The sequence below is a fragment of the Elephas maximus genome, chromosome 3 (assembly GCF_024166365.1).
Source record: "Elephas maximus indicus isolate mEleMax1 chromosome 3, mEleMax1 primary haplotype, whole genome shotgun sequence".
Taxonomy (NCBI): Eukaryota; Metazoa; Chordata; class Mammalia; order Proboscidea; family Elephantidae; genus Elephas; species Elephas maximus.
The window spans coordinates 213,077,713-213,095,948 of NC_064821.1; the positions used below are offsets into that span (position 1 = coordinate 213,077,713).

At 41.3% G+C, this 18,236-nt stretch overlaps 1 protein-coding gene across 1 annotated transcript in view; it reads right to left on the reverse strand.

The window, feature by feature from the left end:
- Positions 1-14,404: 14,404 nt before the first annotated feature.
- The window catches only part of GORAB (golgin, RAB6 interacting), a 31,564-nt gene continuing 27,732 nt past the window's right edge, over positions 14,405-18,236 (reverse strand). The window contains exon 5 of the mRNA XM_049881255.1: positions 14,405-17,165. Within this exon, the coding sequence (XP_049737212.1) occupies positions 16,706-17,165 (460 nt within the window). The 3' untranslated portion in view covers positions 14,405-16,705. The remainder of the gene's footprint in view (positions 17,166-18,236) is intronic.

Genomic DNA, 18,236 nt, shown 5'->3' on the forward strand with positions numbered 1-18,236 from the left:
TTGCAGAGCAGCTGGAGTTGTTAAGGTCACAGTAACGTTGAAAAAATAAGGTCCTGACATCAACATACCCAAAGTTCTAAATAATTCTGGGCCGCTTCCAATGTTGAAAGCCGTTTCTCCAGGCTGTTCATTTCTTTCTTCCTTTCTTTCTCTCACACTGGTTTCTGCCTTTTTCTTTTCTTTCTTTCTTTTTTTTTTTTTTTTTTTTAACGAACCAATTCTATGTGGATTTTTACATTTTGCCTGCCACAATGCAAAAAGTTCCTACGGAATAACCTTTAGGTCAACTCTACCAAGTATTAATTGCTCAGTCTATTCAGGAAAAAAAATCACTTTCTTCTGTCCAGGTCTTGTGTAATTGCAAGAATTCTCTGATTTACTTGGCTCTGCAAATCTATCCCAAGGTGCACTGGCTGCAGAGATGGAAGGAATTTCATTATATATTCTCTGCTGAAACAGTGACCTGCAAATAATGATGGGGAAATCAACCTTGATCGCTGTGCTTTTCCTTTTGTCTAATTTCTTCTGAACTTTAGACTCTAGCTTGTTTTTTAGCTCGATAGCCCCAGGACATACTGGAGTCTGACCAAGGGGGTGCCAAGACCTGGATTTTCACACCATGAAGCTGGTAACAGTTTTGACTTCAATGCCTTGAAAAGTAGGTGATTTCAATTGCCCTGCTTCCTTTCAGGGGAAAATGCTTTCTTTGCACCTACACAATCTTCCGGTGCCTTTGACTGACAAGCATATTGTTATGATTATGACTGGGCTGCTTGGCTCCTGCAGGGATAGCATTTAAAACGGCCTGAGACTGGCACAAATCAAAATATTCATCAACTTAAACTATGTCAGCTAAAATGGAAAAGCCAAAATTGTAGTGTTTTATATCATGTCAGAAGTCTATGAACAGAGCAAAAGAGCTTAACTCCTTCTCTGCCTAGAGAAAATTTCAAATGTGCTGCCTAATTGAAGATATCAGGATATTTTTTCAAAATTATATCAACCTAGCACAAAATAGTTTATATTTCTCCCTTACAGTGCCCATGAATTGTTGTTGTTAGGTATTGTTGAGTAGGTTCGGACTCATAGCAACCCTATGTACAACACAACGAAACACTGCCTGGTCCTGCACCATCCTCACAATCCTTGCCATGCTTGAGCCCATTGTTGCAGCCACTGTGTCAATCCATGTTGTTGAGGATCTTCCTCTTTTTCATTGACCCTCTATTTTACCAAGCATGATATTCTTCTCCAGGGACTGGCCCCTCCTGATAACATGTCCAAAATATGAAGACAAAGTCTTGACATCCTTGCTTCTAAGGAGCATTCTGGCTGTACTTCCATGACATATTTGTTCATTCTTCTGGCAGTCCATGGTATATACAATATTCTTTGTCAACATCATAATTCAACTGCATCAATTCTTCTTCGGTCTTCCTTATTCACTGTCCAGCTTTCCCATGCATATGAGGTAAATGAAAATACCATGGCTTGGAGCCCTGGTGGCCCAATGGTTAAGAGCTCAGCTGCTAACCAAAAGGTTGGCAGTTTGAATCCATCAACAGCTCCTTGGAAACCCTAGGTGCAGTTCCACTCTGTCCGATAGGATCACTATGAGTTGGAATAGACTTGATGGCAATGGGTTTGGCATTTTGGGGGTTGGGTCAAGCTCACCTAAGTCTTCAAACTAACATCTTTGTTTTCAACACGTTAAAGGGGTCTTTTGCAGCAGATTTGCCCAATGCAATATGTCTTTTGATTTCTTGACAGCTGCTTACATGGGCATTGATTGTGGATCCAAGTAAATAAAATCCTTGACAACTTCAATAGTTTCTCAGTTTATCATGATGTTTCTCATTGGTCCATTTATGAGGATTTTTGTTTTCTTTATGTTGAGTTGTAATCCCTACTGAAGGCTATACACTTTGATCTTCATCAGTATACAGTTCTTCAAGTCCTCTTTGCTTTCAGCAAGCAAGGCTGTGTCATCTGCATATTGCAAGCTGTTAATGAGGCTACCTCCAATCCTGATGCGACTTTCTTCTTCATACAGTCCAGCTTCTCAGGGTATTTGCTCAGCATACACACTGAATAATATGGTAAAAGGATACTACCCTGACGAATACCTTTCCTTGTTCTGTTTGAATGATTGCCTCTTGGTCTACGTACGGGTTCCTGATGAGGACCATTAAGTGTTCTGGAATTCCCATTTGTCGCAGTATTATCCATAATTTGTTATGATCCACACAGTCGAATACCTTTGCATAGTCAATAAAACACAGGCAAACATCTTTCTGGTAGTCTCTGATTTCAGCCAAGATCCATCTGACATCAACAATGATACCCCTAGTTCCCTGTCCTCTCTGAATCCAGCTTGAATTTCTGGCAGTTGCCTGTTGTACTGCTGTAAATGTTTTTTAATTATCTTTAGCAAAAATTGTACTTGCGTGTGATATTACTGATATTGTTTGATAATTTCCACATTCTGTTGGAGTGGGGCATAAATATGTCCCATTGTTTGGCAAGGTCGCTGTGTTCCAAATTTCTTGGCATAGACAAGTAAGCACTTCCGGCATTGCTTGCATTTGTTGAAACATTTCAGTTGGTATTACATCAATTCCTGGAGACTTATTTTTTGCCAATGCCTTCAGTGCAACTCGGATTTCTTCCTTCAGTACCATCGGTTCTTGATCATATGCTGTCTCCTGAAATGGTTGAAAGTAGACCAATTCTTTTTGGCTCAGTGGTTCTGTATTCCTTCCATCTTCTTTTGATGCTTCCTACATCATTCAATATTTTGTCCATAGAATCTGTATTGCAACTGGAGGCTTGACTATTTTCTTTAGTTCTTTCAACTTGAGAAACTTCAAACATGTTCTTCCCTTTTGGTTTTCTAACTTCAGGTCTTTGCACATTTCATTATAATACTTTACTTTGTCTTCTCAAGCTGCCCTTTGAAATCTTCTGTTCAGTTCTTTTACTTCATCTTTTCTTTCATTCGCTTTAGGTACTCTATGTTCAAGACCAAGTTTCAGAGCCTCTTCTGACATCCATTTTGGTCTTTTCTTTCTTTCCTGTATTTTAAATGACTTTTTGCTTTCTTCATTTATGACGTCGTTAATGGCATCCCACAACTCATCTGGTCTTGGGTCGTTTGTGTTCAATGTGACAAATCTATTATTGAGATGGTCTCTAAATTCAGATGGGATATACTCAAAGTCGTACTTTGGCTCTCTTGGACTTGTTTTAATTTTCTTCAGCTTGAACTTGCACATGAGCAATTGACGGTCTATTTCACAGTTGGTGCCTGACCTTGGTCTGATTGATTATATTGTGCTTCTCCATTGTCTCTTTCCACAGAAGTAGTCGATTTGATTCTTGTGTATTCTATCTGGCTAGGCCCACGTTTATGTCACTGTTTAAGTCACTGTTTATGTTGTTGAAAAAAGGTATTTGCAATGAAAAAGTCATTGGTCTTGCAAAATTCTGCTATGTGATCTTCAGTGTCATTTCTATCACCAAGGCCATGTTTCCAACTACTGATCCTCCTTCCTTGTTTCCAAGTTTTGCATTTCAATCATCAGTAATTATCAATGCATCTCGACTGCATGTTTGATCAATTTCAGACTGCAGAAGTTCGTAAAAATTCTTCACTTTCTTCATCTTTGGCCTTAGTGGTTGGTGAGTAAATCTGAATAACAGTCATATTAACTGGTCTTCCTTGTAGGTATATTAATATTATCCTATCACTGACATTGTTGTACTTCAGGACAGATCTTGAACTGTTCTTTTTGACAATGAATGTGATGCTTTCCTTTTCAATTTGTCATTCCCAGCATAGTAGACCAAATGATTGTCTGATTCAAAATGGCCAATACCAGTCCATTTCAGCTCACTAATGCCTAGGATATCGATCTTTATACATTCCATTTTTGACAACTTCCAATTTTCCTAGATTCATACTTTGTACATTCCACTTTCTGATTATGAATGGGTATTTGCAGATCTTTCTCCTCGTTTTGAATCGTGCCACATCAGCAAATGAAGGTCCTGAAAACTTTACTCCATCCATATCACTAAGGTCGACTCTATTTTGAGGAGTCGGGTCTTCCCTAGCCGTATTTTGAGTGCCTTCCAACCTGAGGGCTCATCTTCTGGCACTATATCAGACAGTGTTCCACTGCTATTCATAAGGTTTTCATGGTCAGTTTTTTTTCAGAGTGAGTCCTCATTGCCCTCTTCCCAGTCTGTCTTAGTCTGGAAACTCTGCTGGAACCTGTCCACCATGAGTGACCCTACTGGTATTTGAAATACTGCTGGCATAGCTTCCAGCATCACAGTAACATGCAAGACACAGCAGTAGAATAAGCTCACAGACAAGTGGTGGGTCCAATGATTGCTGAGTCTTATAGATTCAATTAGCTCTTTCTATTTATTCATTTGAACATTCAACGGATACTTTTGAATACCTAGTATGTGCAGGGCTGTGCCTTTGCAGGGAAGGGAAACTAAATTCTTGCCCACAAGTTGCAGGTGATGCATTAGATGAAAGAGACAGATCCATAAATATCTATAAATGAAAGAAGTATAAAAAGTGCTACATGGTAGGTGCAGATAAGGTTCTAAGGTAGTTTAACCAAAACCAAGCTGGCTGCTATCAAGTCAATTCTGACTTATGGTGACCCCATGTGTTACAGAGTAGAATTGCTCCATAGAGTTTTCTTGGCTGTAATCTTTACCAAAGCAGATCACCAGGCCTTTCTTCCACTAAGGTAATTCAGTAGAGGTGAATTCACTTTCATTTAGGGAATGGTGTACTGGACATCTAAGAGGTTGTCTGCCCAGCCTCCACTTTTTCAAGCATTTTCTCTGTTGGTGGTGGACACTTTGCAGCCACTTTATAAATTGGAATCTGGTCTTCCCAGACACCCTCTCCCTCAGCTGCAGTTGATTGGCCATTGATTGCATTGACCTGGTTAGAGTCCCTTCTATTAGAATTCAGAAGTCAGAACAAGAGATTTCAGTCTCGGCATAGTAGGAGGAGGAGTACAAATTTAGGGCCAGAGAAAGTTGTAAAGAGATCAGATAAAGTCAACATGCAGAGAGAGCAGAAACCAGAGAAAGCAAGGTTCTGATGGAAATTCAGGTCTCTGGTGCCTTCATGAAGCTCAATTACATTTCTATCTCAGAGTCCCGTTCTTCCCACCTCTTCTCCCAGCATCTGCATTTCATTTTCTTGCAGGAGGGAGGGCAAAAATGACTTGATTTCTATTACTTACACCCAAAGAACCCTATCCAATGCAGAAAGGTTTGTAAGAAAGTAGAAGGACATGTTCATCTCCATTGAGCAGAGAATATTCTAGAAAGAGAGTAGAAATTCAAGTTTAGCAGGATAATAATTTGATGTATTAACCAATGTGATTTTCCCCATGATTTCCTGTTACCCTTGACCCTCCCCCATCTGGGCAGCTAGACCATGAGTCATTCATTGCCTTCAGGGAGGGTTGTCACAACAGAACCAGAGAACAAAAGAGACAAATTCCTGGCTTTTGACTTTAAAAAGTTGAGACTCAGACTTCAGACAAAAAAGATTTGGAAGGATATTTGATGAATTTAAGCCAGTTTTTTTCCTGCCCTCGTAAGATAAAAATTCCCCTGGCTGGGGGACAGTACGAGTCTGAATTGAATCAACGGCAATAAGTTTTTTTTTTTTTTGGTTTGGGGGACAGTAGGTGATTCTAGAGTGAAGCAAGAGAGTTAGATGCTGATAAGTCCTTGACAAAGAGCTCCTGCATGCTCCTCCTGCCTTCTTCACAGGCTGAGCTCCAGCATGACCAAGGGTTTCTCAGGTTCTGAGAACAAGGAGACCTGCTCCTGGCTTCTTCGTTGGAACTGAAAAGGAAATGGCGAACCTCAGAGAGATCCCTCGTTTCCATCATTGTGCTTGGCATATCTAGAACAGAAGGGACTGTGATTACCTCACAGAGTTTACCGCAGTCCCGGAGAGGTGAGGGAGGTGAGTCTAATACTTTCCGTGACCCTGTGGAAGGTATAGATGTAGCCAAGAGAGCCGGACATTGAGGGATCCCACGGTCTAAGCTAAGGAATGAAGATGTAATCCACATGGATTGGGCACCAAGGACCAGATTGTACCATATACAGCATAGAGGTTGCCAAGCTGGACAGATACCAACCAAGGACCAAATCCTGAGGCGTGCTGAGGGCCTCATGTGATTCTGGGAAAGTAACTTAGCCTCCCTCCAGGTAGCCATTTGAGCAACTCTCTGTGCACCGCACTGAGTACTTCACCAAATGGATGTTCTGAGTGGATGGTTCAGGCATCATTTAGATGTGGCATCCACCACTATGGGGCAGAGTTCTGCAAAGCACCCCATGGGTGGCTGATCTCCTTGTAGACAGCCCCCTTTTTGTTGTCTCCCAGAACATGCAAGAACCACTGATTCAGTCTACTATGATACATCATCTCACAGGGTTGCTAGGAGTTGGAATTGACTCGACAACATGCAACAATAACATGATATAATAACAACCCCCCTGAAACTTATTTACTGTCTTAAAACAGCAATTTTATTTGTTTTGGATTCTGTGGATAGAACAGCAGAAGAACCCATCTGATCCCAGCCCAAATTACTGACTCACAGAATGTGAGCAAATAAAATGGTTATTTTAAGTCACCATTTTTCCTTGAGGAGCCCTGGTGGTGCAGTGGTTAATGTTGCTTTCAGCTGCTAAGCACAAGGTCAGCAGTTTGAACCCACCTGCCTCTCCACAGGACAAAGAATGTGGCAGTCTGCTTTTGTAAAAATTTACAGCCTTAGAAACACTATGGGGCAGTTCTACTCTGTTCTATAGGGTCGTTATAAGTCAGAATCAATTGGACAGGCAAAGGTTTTTTTTTTTTTTTCCTCTCTCTTCTTAAAGGAGGTCAGGTGGTACAACTGTTAAGTGCTCAGCTGCTAACGGAAAGGTTGGTGGCCCAAATACACCCGGTAGCTCTGTAGGAGAAAGAGCTGGTATTCTACTCCCGTATGAAGATTACAGCCTAGAAAACCCTATGGGCAGTTCTATTCTGTCATATGGAATTGCTATGAGTCAAAAATCAACTCAACACCACCTAACAACAACAACATTTTTTCTTAAGGTCAGGCTTATTGAGGCATGATTTATATAGAGTGAAAACTGAAAACCAAACCAGTTGCTGTCGAGTTGATTCTGACTCATGGTGACCCCCTGTGTGCAGAGTAGAACTGTGCTCCACAGAGATTTCAAGGATGTGACGTTTTGGAAGCAAATCGCCAGATTTTTCTTTCAAGGCACCGCTGGGTGCGTTCAGAGCCCTGGTGGCGTAGTGATGATGAGCTCGGCTGCTAACCAAAAGGTGGACAGTTTGAATCCACCAGCCGCTCCTTGGAAATCATCTGGGGCGATTCTATTCTGCTCAGTATGGTTGCTATGAGTTGGAATAGACTTGATGGCAACGGGTTCCTGGGTAGGTACAAACTCCTAACTTTTCAGCTAATAGTCAAGCGTTTAACCATTTGCCCCACTCAGGGAACATATAGAGAGAAATTCACCCTTTCCAGGTGTACAGTTTTAGGTAAGCCATTGATTTGGAGGAAGACTTATTACACAGCAATAGATAAGCGATGCAGAAATTGGTACCTAAAAGTGGGATGCTGTCGGAACAAAAACCTAACATGTAAGGCTTTGACTTTGGGACCAACCAGCAGATACAGGCTAGAAAAAGCAGGAAAATGGGCAACCGGTGTTAGCTAGTGGTGGAACAACTGGCAAAAATCTCACCTGAGAGAACTGAAAACGTCGAACGTTTACCTAATAAGTTCATGACTAAGGAGATCTCTTTGCATTGGGCAAATCGGCTGCAAAAGACCTCTTTAAAGTGTGGAAAAGCAAAGATGTCACCTTGAGGACTAAGATGAGCCTGACCCAAGCCACGGTGTTTTCAATTGCCTCATATGGATGCAAAAGATGGACAATGAATAAGGAAGACTGAAGAATTGACACCTTTGAACTGTGGTGCTGGTGAAGAATATTGAATATACCATGGACTGCCAAAAGAACAAACAAATCTGTCTTGCAAGAAGTACAATCAGAATGCTCCTTAGAAGCAAAGATGGTGAGACTATGTCTCCCATATTTTGGACATGCTATCAGGAGGGATCAGTCCCTGGAAAAGGACATCATGCTTGGTAAAGTAGAGGGTCAGCAAAAAAGAGGAAGACCCTCAACAAAATGGATTGACACAGTGGCTGCAACAATGGCGTTGAGCATAGCAACAATTGTGAGGATGGCGCAGGACTGAGCAGTGTTTCGTTCTGTTGTGCATGGGGTTGTTATGAATTGGAACCGACTCGATGACACGTAAACACAACAAGATCTCTAGACAGAATCGTGAAAGTGTCAATTGAGTGCTTCTAGATATATGTAAGGATGTTGAAATCCACCCAGAGGTGCCTTGGAAGAAAGGCCTAGTGATTTACTTCTGAAAAATTGGCCACTGAAAATCCTGTGGAGCGCAGTTCTGCTCTGACACACATCAGGTGATTTTGAGTTGGAGTTGACTAGATGGCAACTAATTTTTTAGATGCATATATTAAGATAGTACAAAAGAGAGATACTATAAGAATAGAATGAACTGTTTCCGTTTGCAAGCCAAATTTAGAGAAATTATCCTGGTGGTTAAGAGCTACAGCTGCTAACCAAAAGGTTGGCAGTTCAAATCCACCAGGTGCTCCTTGGAACCTCTATGGGGCAGTTTTGCTCTGTCCTACAGGGTCGCTATGAGTTGGTAATCGACTTGACGGCAGTGAGTGTTTTTGTTTGTTTTTTAGTACTCACCAGGTTGGAAAATAAAACTGTTTCTCATCCCCCGGCCTCTTCAGCTGGCAGAAGATTATGAAAGTATGGCGCCTAGTAGAATCTCTCAGTTAGACACAAGTTCTTCTAACAATCTTAAGGGCATCGTCTCACAGCTGCCTGACATACACAAAGTCAAGAGAGGTCTTCATCAAAAATAATTATGAATGTAGCTTTGGTATTATGAGTGAACCCCAAGAAGATTCAAAGGAAACCTACAAAGTTTTTAAGAGAGTTGTATTGACAAAAGCACCAATATCTTAAACTAAAACCAAGACATTTCAAACAAAAAGAGGACCCTGGGCCCTCAAATCTCTATGGGAAGGATGTAGGCTATGAAAGCTGCTCAGCTGAAAACATGGGCCATTTCTTATGGAAAAAGAAAGACATCTCAGAGCATGGAGCCAAGAGCTGTGGAGAACACTAGTAAACCATTCCTAGGGAGCAAAACTAGGCCTTAATCAAAGAATTCTCCTGTTCCCAGAGGAAGGAGCCCTGACAACCTGTACCAAGCTACATTTCAGAATTTCTATGAATCAGTATCACCAATGTGTCTCCTGTTCTTCTTCTTCAAAGGGAGTAATATTAAAGGTAATATTAAAGGTATCTTGTCCCTGTCTGGGAAACCCTGGTGACGTAGTGGTTGTGCTACGGCTGCTAACCAAGAGGTCGGCAGTTCGAATCCACCAGGTGCTCCTTGGAAACTCTAGGGGGAAGTTCTACTCTGTCCTATAGGGTTGGTATGAGTTGGAGTTGACCCAATGGCAGCGGATTTTGGTTTTTCGTCCCTGTCTCACCACTCTATGTTGAGATATGGGGCTAGAGGAGGGGGCAGCTAATTTTACATTTTAGTTCATAAGCCTTAAGAGGAGACACACTCAAGGTAGCACACTGAGGAGCCTCATCCACATCTGTACTTGATTAGATGATGAGATCCCAGACCTCAAGCCTGAAACCATAATAAGGTGAGACTTCTGGGGGAGGATGTGAATGCATTTTGCATACAGAATTGATGTGAACTATTGTAGCCGGGGGCGGACTGTGCTAATTTTAGATTGTTTGCAAAGATGGCCACGATTCCTCCCTCCCTATATGAATGCCCCTTTACAATGTGACTTTCCTGTACCTTCCATCAAGTTGCAGAGTCCATTTACCCATCACTTGAATCTGAGCTGGTCTTGTGACTTGCTTTGACCAGTGAAATGTAGCAGAAATGATGTATGTGGCTGCTGAGCCTGGACCTCAAGAATCCTTGCAACTCCCATTTTTGCCATCTTGGAAGTCTGGGACCTCCACAAATAGAAGCCCAAGCTAGCCTCCTTGAGGATGAGAGACTAAATGGAAAGCTTGAGGTGATAAACAGCAGCAACTACCAGAATGTGAGTGGGGCTGTCTTAGCCATTTCAGACCATCCAGCCCCAGGTGAGCCACCAGATTTACTGTAGACATATGTGTGATCCCCAGCAAGACCAGCAGAACTCCCCAGCTGAGCCTACACCAAATTGCTTATCCAAAGAATCATAAGCAAATAGACTGGTGGTTGTTTTAAGACACTAAGTTGTGGGTGGATTGTCATGCAGCCATAAATAAGTGATACATGTAGCTAGAATGGCAGAGTTGGTTTCACTTCTCTAACAGCGCTGCACTAGCAATAGGAAATTGGGCGAGGACACATTGGGCTCGTTTTCCTCAAATGGAGTTTACTATTTAGCACAGGCGATTAATGCTTCAGGAAATTTTTTTCACAGCCCATATAGCAGAATATGATTTTAGGATGTTTCCAAGTCCTCTCCAGGCAGCACTACTCCCCCCACTAATTTTTACACATGCTGACACTTGAGATTCCTTTAGAGGATTAAGGCTTCCATTGTTGTTAGGTGCCATCAAGTTGATTCTGACTCATAGCAACCCCATATGACAGAGTAGAACCACCCCATATGGTTCCTTGGTTGTAATCTTTTTTTTTTTTTAATTCTGCCGTTCAGAATATACACAGCAAAACGTACACCAACTCAGCAGTTTCTACATGTAAACTCAATGACATTGGGTTACATTCAAGTTGTGCAATTATTCTCACCCTCCTTTTCTGAGTCGTTCCTCCCCATTAACATAAACTCACTGCCCACTAAGATTCCCATCTTTCAAGTTGCCGTTGTCAGTTTGATCCCATACAGACAGATCCTGAAAGAGCACAATGCTAAACCAGACATTGTTATTAGTTAAGCTAAACCACTGTTTGGTTTTAAGAAAACTACAGGGTACATTCCTGGTTCAAGGTTCAAAGAGTATCTCAGGGAAGAGTTGCAAGGATTCATCCAACCTCTATGGCTCTAGAAAATGTAGAGTCCATGAGAATTTGAAATTCTGTTCTGTATTTCCCCCATTTGATGAGCAATCTTCTACAGGATCTTTAGTCAAAATGTTCAGTGATAGTACTTGGCTGTAATCTTCATGGAAGTAGCTTATCAGGTCTTTCTCCCATGGAGATATTTGGTGGGTTCAAACCACTAACCTTTTGGTTAGCAGCCAAGTGCTTAATAGTTGCACCACCAGGACTCTTTAAGAAAATACATTACTTTGAAATATTCCATTACATTAAAATGTAGACACTCTTGGGAGAAATAAACTCCTGACTTAAAGTCTCCCCAAGATATAAATAATTGCCTTCAGATCTTTTTCTAAGAGATTTTGAGAGGCAGTAACAACAGTGGTCACCTGAAATAGGGACCAGGCTGTGTCACGGAAGTCAGTGTTTGTCCAGTCTCATGTCCAGGGTACAGCTCTGTCCTGTGCCATGGGAGACCCTAAGAACCACAGAAGACACTGTTCTCTGGGTATGGCTCAGATTTTTAACTACGTTCTGAGGTAATAAATAAGAATCATAGAAACATGGAGAGGAATCTAGTAATAAAGACAGCAGTCTCTATCCTCAGGGCTTCTCAGGGCCTCTGTCAAAGTTTGGAAATTTTTTTGCCCCACCCTGTGGGTACTAGGTATCTCAGCTCTCATCTTGGTAAAAGGCAGACTTGTCCCCACCATAGTGAGGGATTTAGTCGGTCAGTAGGACTAGGGTTCTCCTTCTCTTCCACCAACAGGATAGTGGTGGGGAAGAAAAGCTTGGACTAAAAGGCTGGAGATATTTTTGTAGCTATGTGACACTGGGGCTATCTATGTCTATTGGCAATTTTTGAGAGAAATGCACATGAGGTACATGAGCCAAAATATTGAACATAAAAAAAGACTCAACTGTGGTTGTTTCAGCTGTTTTCCAGTTGTGAAATTCAGGTCTAAACAACTGTAATTATGATTCTTTCAGAATGCCTATGGAGCCTCAGGTTTGTCTTCATTGCCTGTTTTTGCTTGGCTATTTTTATGAAAAAGAGAAGATAGCCAATTCTGCTGAAGTTTTAATTCAGTGAAGGCTCTGGTGTCAACGCACAGCTTTAGAAGGCTAGATACAACTGATGGCCACATGTACTCCACACATGGCAGTGTTACACAATAGCTGCAAGAGCTCATAAAATGACTCTTCTCACTCCCATTATTCATTTCCCTCTGCTTCTCCCTCTCCTAACATCACTGACTATACATTGCAGGGTTATTATTTCAGTCCTCACATGAACCTTTGGCCTAGTGACTTATCCCTGGAGGCATGCTATAATCACTGAGAAATGTGCTCCCTGTCATGTCTTATTGCTTAATTATGGCTCTATTTTAGGCTCCCAGAGTCATTTGGCTTGGAAAGACCTCTCTTGTGTATGATCTTTGAACATGCCTGTGATGAGTTATCCTTTAGTTCATACCAGTTTGTTCCACTTCTACCTTGCTCTGGGCTTGGACGATAATTACTGACCCTTGGTTCAGCAACACCTTAGGTTATTTTAACAAGCGCTTACATTTATACTAGTCTTTACACAAGACACTATCAACCCATTCTCATAAAAGCATGTGCTTAAAGTTAATTTTTCTAACACTTGATGGGGTTTTGCCCACTGATAAATCCCAGTGGGCCCCCTATTTTATATCAACATGCAAAAGCCTCCCCTCTTTCCAATGCCCTCTTGCTCTGGTACTTTTCTAACTCAAAACCTAAACATACAGTCTGAGAGGTTTTCTTGTTTTTTTGTTTGTTTTCCTTTTAGTCACGTGAGTGTTACTCCCCAGTGCTAAAAGCAAACTGAAAGATGTGGCAGGTCCTAAACGCGGTTGATGGATTGTAGAGCAACTGGATATAATATTTAAAATTAGGAGTGTTCTAAGAATTTGGAACTTCTGGGGGTACATCCATGTTCACTGTTGTAAGCACTTATTTGGCCTCCCATTAATAAGACATTCTGTTGTATCAGCCTTTGTTTGACATGTGCAAATCTTAGTCCCTAGACTAGACAATAAGCTCCTTAGGACAAAAGGCACAGAACAGATACCTCATATATTTGTCCATATAGGTAGCTATGTACAGTTTGATCAACTGCATAAATAGCTGATACTGTATTTTTCAAGACAGCTGCTTGGAATTAGGACCTTGGCAGTTAAGAAACCTGACATTCAGGCAAAGGCAGACTGGAGAACAGTGTCCCGCGTCATCCCTCCAGAGAGTACTCAAGTCAGGCCTGGGATAGGTCTACGTTGAGAGGCAGCATAATTACCCTGCTCCACAGTGGCCCCAGGTCTTGTCTAGCAGACTGAGTTATATCTATCAGGGCCTTTAAAAATGCTGACCCAGCTCCTTAGAAGTACAAAACCCAAAACATCATTTATAAAGGTCACTGGGAATGGCCTGGGTCAGAATAACCTGAGTTTGTTATGTGCCAGTGCCACAGAAGTCACTGAATGCTTAGATAAGCTCCTTGAGAATACTATGTTGCTAAATCCAAATGAAGAATGCGTTAGGTTTATAGCAGACTTCTTACTCTATAACTCAAAATGCCAGTCCGGCAGTGAAATAGGCTCTAAGAATTCCAATCAGAGATTTTTATCATCTGACTTGGAAACTGAAGTCTCTCCCAGCTGTGCTCTCAGCGAGTACAGAGATTTACCACCTGCAAGTGCTGTCATTCAGCATGACTGTGCGGAGGTAGAAGTACCTTGAGAAAAACTCTTTATTTCAAATGCAATGAGAACTGTGCTTTAAAAAATTCTGCTTCTCTGCAATCTGTAAAAATAGCTCTAGTTTCAAGAAAGAAATAGGGAATCTAGGTGCTAAGGACCCTTAAATCCAGGAAGTAAAGTTTAGCTAAGAGCGAAGTAAGCTTTTATAAGTGAAAATTATTGCAACTTGGTATAAAATATCTTTTCAGTGGCACCAGTGAGATACCACAACGGAGTTAACTCCCAAGTTACTTGTATCGTTTAAGAGCCTTGACTTAGGCTTTAAGTACATGAGAAGCGGAAGCAAGGGAAGTTTAACGCTAGAGTCAGCTGTAAAAAGTTTCCCAATAAACTCACGGTGGTAATTTTGAAACAATAATTTAGTTAAAGAAACGAACAATTATTGTGGGTTTATGAATTCATATATGAAAAGGCTTTCAGTGTATTTTATTATTTAAAAAAAGTCTATATCAAGGTTATCCTGGAAAAGCCAGTGCATACGGTGCTCACACCAAAGGGCCCCACGGCTCCTTCGTTTGCTCTTGTTTCTCCCACACATGGGACACAGCTGCCTGTGTATAAAATTGATGCAACATAATTTTGTCACTTATATCATCACCTGAGCACTCAGATACCACCCTGGGAACACAAGATAAGGTTTTTCAAAATGGTGGTTTCAGCGAACCTTTTATAGCCATATTTGAAAGCATTTCACACAAAACAATACCTGAATTGATTATAAAGCAGAAATTTCAAGCAGAGGAATGCAGTGAACTTCACAGCCTGAGATACGTAAGAGATACATCAAGGGCACAGAACTGCAGTTTTACTAGCACTTGAAGTTTAAAATAAGCCAGGTGGTCAACAACCCACTAGTGAAATCCCTGGTCCTTGATTCCTCATCTGTAAAATAAAATGATTAAATCAGATGTTTGCTGAGGTCCCATCCAACTCATTCATTTCATGGCTCTCATTTCTCCCCAGGCCTTGAGATAAGCACTTAGATGGAGAATTAGCTTGTACTCCTCTTTATATTTAACCACTCTTACAGCATCTCATTTCCTGAGCTGGGGCTCATACAAGAACAGACAATGGTATCTATCACATGGAGATCCAAGATACACTGCTGCCACATACCGCTTGGAAAAAATTTTAAGGTAAACAAAAAAACATTATAAATACATCAGACTCATTTATTCCTTGGAAAAATAAAGAGTGCTTTGATTGAGGCCTTCAATTTTTATGTATGCCATTCATAAATAAAAATATAACTATTTCCGTAAATGCTTCTGTTTAGAGAAATCAGTAATGGACAGCTGTAATTTCAACTAAAATTACGTAATATAAAAACACAAAGTTCATACAGAACACGAGCAGATAATAACTTCTCCAGAAACTATTATGGATACAATATTGCACTCATCCTTATCCTTTTAAAATAGTGCTTTTTAAAAAAGACTTAAAAACACAATCTTCATACTTTTTGGAATTTCTGATAAATAGGTCACAAAGTAATACCCACAGATTCTGTAACAAAATTATAATTTATTTACATACATATAGCATAATGTAGTGATTGACTATTAGTAATAGGTAATTAATAAACTATTAATGAGAAAACCAACATTTTAACAATTTAAATGCTTTATGACGGTTATTTTTGTCTAACGTAGAAAGCACAGATAACTTTAGAGAGAAAATACATCTATTTTTTTGATCATCAAAAGTAGCAATTTTTTAAATAATCAATTCTGGATTAGTTTAGCTAATCAATACCTCAATCAAAGAAAATATACTAACGGTAAAATGCCATGCCTGTGTGTACTGTCTGTCTACAGGAGCCCCGGGCAGGGCAAACGGTTACGCGCCTGCCTCCTAACTGACAGGTGGCGGTTCTCATTCAGCCACAGGCTCCTCAGAAGAAAACCCCGAAAAGCTTTCTGATTTACTCCTGAAAACCACAGCCACTGAAAACCCTGTGGACTGCAGTTCTACTCTGAAACACACGGGGTCGCCATGAGTGGGGTTCGACTCAACGGGTTGGTTTTTGGTAGTGCATTGTGGGGGCGGGGAGTGGATGGGTATGTCTGCATGTAAAAATTAACCAAAATCCAAGCACTAAACTAAAACCATTTAAAAGGCCCATTTAAGACAAGGGTTAGGGCGGCTTAAGCTGGCTGGCTCTTTACATAAGCTGCAGCTCCTGAGTCCTGTTCTACAAATCTAGTATGGTCCCGACAGGTACTTCAACCTGCTACTTCTGTCAGTCGTTTCTGCCTCCACCTTTCTGGCAAGCGGTAAAGCCTGTGTCTTTTCACTAACTACATAGAACACTGCTCCCACTCTCAACACTCCTCTCAGGAGAAGTTACACAATTCAGTTAGAGACTAAGTATCATTTTCATTTTTACCAGGTCTAAAAACCACCTAACCATGTAGTTTTTCTTCCGTCCTTTTAAGTGACTTTCTTTCACCCATTAATAAGGATACACTGAAGGAACTGGACCAAAATCAAGGTAAAATATACCCCCGATACAAAATTATCATAATTCGAGAGTTTAAGAATGATCAAACATGTTAAAATACTAAAACCAATCACGGATTCAAAAATTAACACTATTTCGAAGAGATTTTTATCAGAGGCCAGGGCATAACCCACAGCACAAAGTACACTTCTATACCACGTACCACAATCCTGGAAAAGAACCAACCCTGGCTCCTCATGTGGGCAGAGCGGCTGAAGTGTCACCTACAGCAGCTTTAGTGTCTTGATTTTGGCCGTCTGGACTATGAAGGGAGCTGCCATTGGAACTTTCACCCTGTTCATCTACCTTTGGGGAAGCAGTTTGTTCTTGATGCTTTCTGTTCTCTTTAGAAAATTCTAAGGTCGCCCTGTCCCCAGAAGGATGACACAGCTTCTCTAAACCAGTCGTCTGTTTCCCCGCTTCTGTCTCTTGTTCCTGCAGCAATCTCGCCACCTCCGCCTCAAGCGCCAAAGCCTCTTCATCAGCTTGTACATCCAGCTGCTGCATCAACCCCTCCAACTTCTCGGCCTTCCGCAGCTCATTCTGCTGTATGATCGTACAAAGGTGCTCAGTGAGCTGCTCTTTAATTTCAGTCTTGCGCTGGAGATCTAGCTTTGCTGCAACATACTCTGCCTCGGCCTTGTCAAACCGCTTCCTGCAAGGACAGGTACAAAGACTGATTGGTTAGCTTCCCACCGAAGAGGAGGAAGTTCAGAGGAAGGTGTAAAAACTGTAATTACACTCCAAAATCAGGGAAAAAAAAAAAAAAAAGAACAACAAAAATACGAATACTTTACTGACACCTGTCTGTACGCCGAAGACAAATTAGGCTACAGCTGCTGCAACTTCCACAACATCCTTATTTGGATTCTCCTCACGGAGCGACATTCTTCCACACTCAGCGAAAGCAGGCTAAAGAGGGTTAATTTAGTGGTGTGCTAGCTTGGCGGGGAGCTCCAGTTAGTGTGTGCTAATTTCTGACGTGTAACTACAACCCCCATTGCCAATTTCAAGCTACCAATGTGTTCTGAATTGAATTGTAGCCCTCGAAAATATGTGTCGGGATTCTAACTCCTGTACCTGTGGTGTAACGTAATGTAGTGTAATCACCTTCCATAATACAAGCTAATGGAACCAATCAATCAGTTGGGGTCATACCAGTGTAGGGTGGATCCTAAACCTATCCACTTCTGAGTTGTAAAAAGAGCAGACTGGACACGGAGGCCCACAGACACCAGGGAAAGACAGGTGTTATCTGACCTAAGGACCAGAAAGGCAGACAAATCCACAATCCCATGAACTCAAAGGACTGCTGGCTTCCCTCTAGAGCCACACCCCAAATTTGGGCTTCTAGCCTTCTGAACTGAGAAAGAATAAATTTGTGTTCTTTAAAACCACCACTTCGGGTATCTGTGTCAGCAGCACTAGGAGGCTGAGACACAGGGCAACATCACTGAATGTAGGACTGGAAAGCAGTGCATAAAATCTGCTCTTGCAAGCCAGCACACAGTTGGTTAAATCTGAGGCAAAAGAAGAGATGGAGAAAGTAGACAATCTGTATTTCTTGATTAAACGGATTAGAAAAGAAAACTCCTGGTGGTAGAAAACGGTATGAACAGTGACTGAGAGGTGACTATAAATGGGAGAGCACACCAGAGCTGAGGAAAAATGATAATGGGTGGAATCCAAAGTGAGGGCAAGAAAGAAACACCAAGCAGAAGAGAAA